At 37.6% G+C, this 1,605-nt stretch overlaps 1 protein-coding gene across 1 annotated transcript in view; it reads right to left on the minus strand.

Annotated features, from left to right (window-relative positions):
* Nucleotides 1-8: 8 nt before the first annotated feature.
* Nucleotides 9-1,605, minus strand: part of LOC102672056 (protein split ends) — an 11,056-nt gene continuing 9,459 nt past the window's right edge. Inside the window, exons 8-10 of the mRNA XM_006613483.2 lie at nt 1,170-1,605; nt 815-973; nt 9-614 (exon numbers count right to left, since the gene is read on the minus strand). Coding sequence (XP_006613546.1) covers nt 486-614; nt 815-973; nt 1,170-1,605 — 724 coding nt within the window. The 3' untranslated portion in view covers nt 9-485. The remainder of the gene's footprint in view (nt 615-814; nt 974-1,169) is intronic.

Consider the following 1,605-nt stretch of genomic DNA (forward strand, 5'->3'; position numbering starts at 1 on the left):
TCGCGTGGTTTTTTATCAATCGAAGGTCTTCACTAAGGACTGGGATTGTGCCTGACCCGCTTGTCAGAAAGACCAAGAGTGATGTCGGTCGATCTCACAAACGTCATCAGTGATGAGCGAACTGAGAGTCATTCCATATCAGGAATGGAACTCGTCATCGCAAATTAAACTGCAGAAGAAAGACACGCTCGGTGATGTCAATACATTGACCGTGCTAGCCTCTCTACGTTACACAACCCCGTACCTACGTTTTAGGCCTACGATCTAGAAGGTCGGCACGATTCGCAAAAGAATCCATTTGATTGTCACTGATATAACTCCAGAGAAATCTTTCATTTCCTCGGAAATATTCTCATCGTTTGTTGTACGATACTGCACTTCGTCGGGAGGACACTCCAGGCTTCATGCCACGTGCGAAGTGTCCTATAAGTGCATGAAGGTGAGAAATATAGATAGATTGTAATCCAATAGACCACTGGTTGGCCTCAAACGGTGGCAATAACGATGAGCAAATGAGCGATTTTTGCAACACGGTGCAGCAAATCCGGCGCGATTCGCGCCAAGCTCTCGTTTGCGAAGTCACACGATGGGAAAATATGAACTACATATGCAGGCTGTAAACAAAATCAATTACATATTTATTTTTGTGAGACATTTTTTTTATATTATTTGATTATATTATAATTATCTATAATTATTGAAATAATTCCATAGATACTATCAATTAATTTAATATTTAATTAATATTAATAAGTAATTCAAAAGAAATATATTAATGTTATAATAGATATATATAATTTATATCTTTACATACTTGTTGTGATCCTGGTGCAGCGATGTTAACAATTCCAGCAGCTTGTTTTTGCTGTAGATACATTATAAATCCGGTTTGGAGATTCTTGCTTTGTTGTAGTACGTCTACCTCATCTCGACCACAAGGAAGTGCAAGGAGCATACAGTGTTCATTATCCATCTGAAACAATGAAAAATAATAAATTAAAAACAAATATTAACAATATCGTATTATCATTTATTTTTTAATTTTTGCCTTAAGATTATTTTAACTTTAACTTCTTTTAAAATATCATTAGATATGTGTAAAAATAATATTTTATAATATATCACACAATTTAAAATTTAAATTAAAATTAAAATTTTCGAATATATACCTGCATTTTTCTCGCTACTCCTTCGACCTGAGTTTGTTCCAATCTCATTCTCTGAGCGATTCTCAATGGTGGAGTGGAGCCATCGCTATTACATGGTAGACTGTCCCTTGCCACATTGGGATTACCAAAAACGAAATGCATTTGTACTGCTGCTTGGTCGTTTTTAAGAGCCAATAGTCCTTGCCACATAACTGGATAACGTTGCAATAACATTTGAAACGAGTCTGCTTGTGGTGGCACTTGAGAAGCATGAGGTGGAGTAACTACTTGGTGCTTTCTAGGCCTATCTGGTGTAATTGCTCTATCACTTGGCGCTTCACTGGCGGCAATAGGATATTGAGAACGCAAATGCGCCGGTGGAGGCTCGTAAAAACCACCTCTGGCAGCTGCTGGCGCACCAGTTAAAGATGGATTACTTCCAGCATTATATTGCGGT

The sequence above is a fragment of the Apis dorsata genome, unplaced genomic scaffold (genome assembly GCF_000469605.1).
Source record: "Apis dorsata unplaced genomic scaffold, Apis dorsata 1.3 scaffold_150, whole genome shotgun sequence".
In the NCBI taxonomy this organism is placed as follows: Eukaryota; Metazoa; Arthropoda; class Insecta; order Hymenoptera; family Apidae; genus Apis; species Apis dorsata.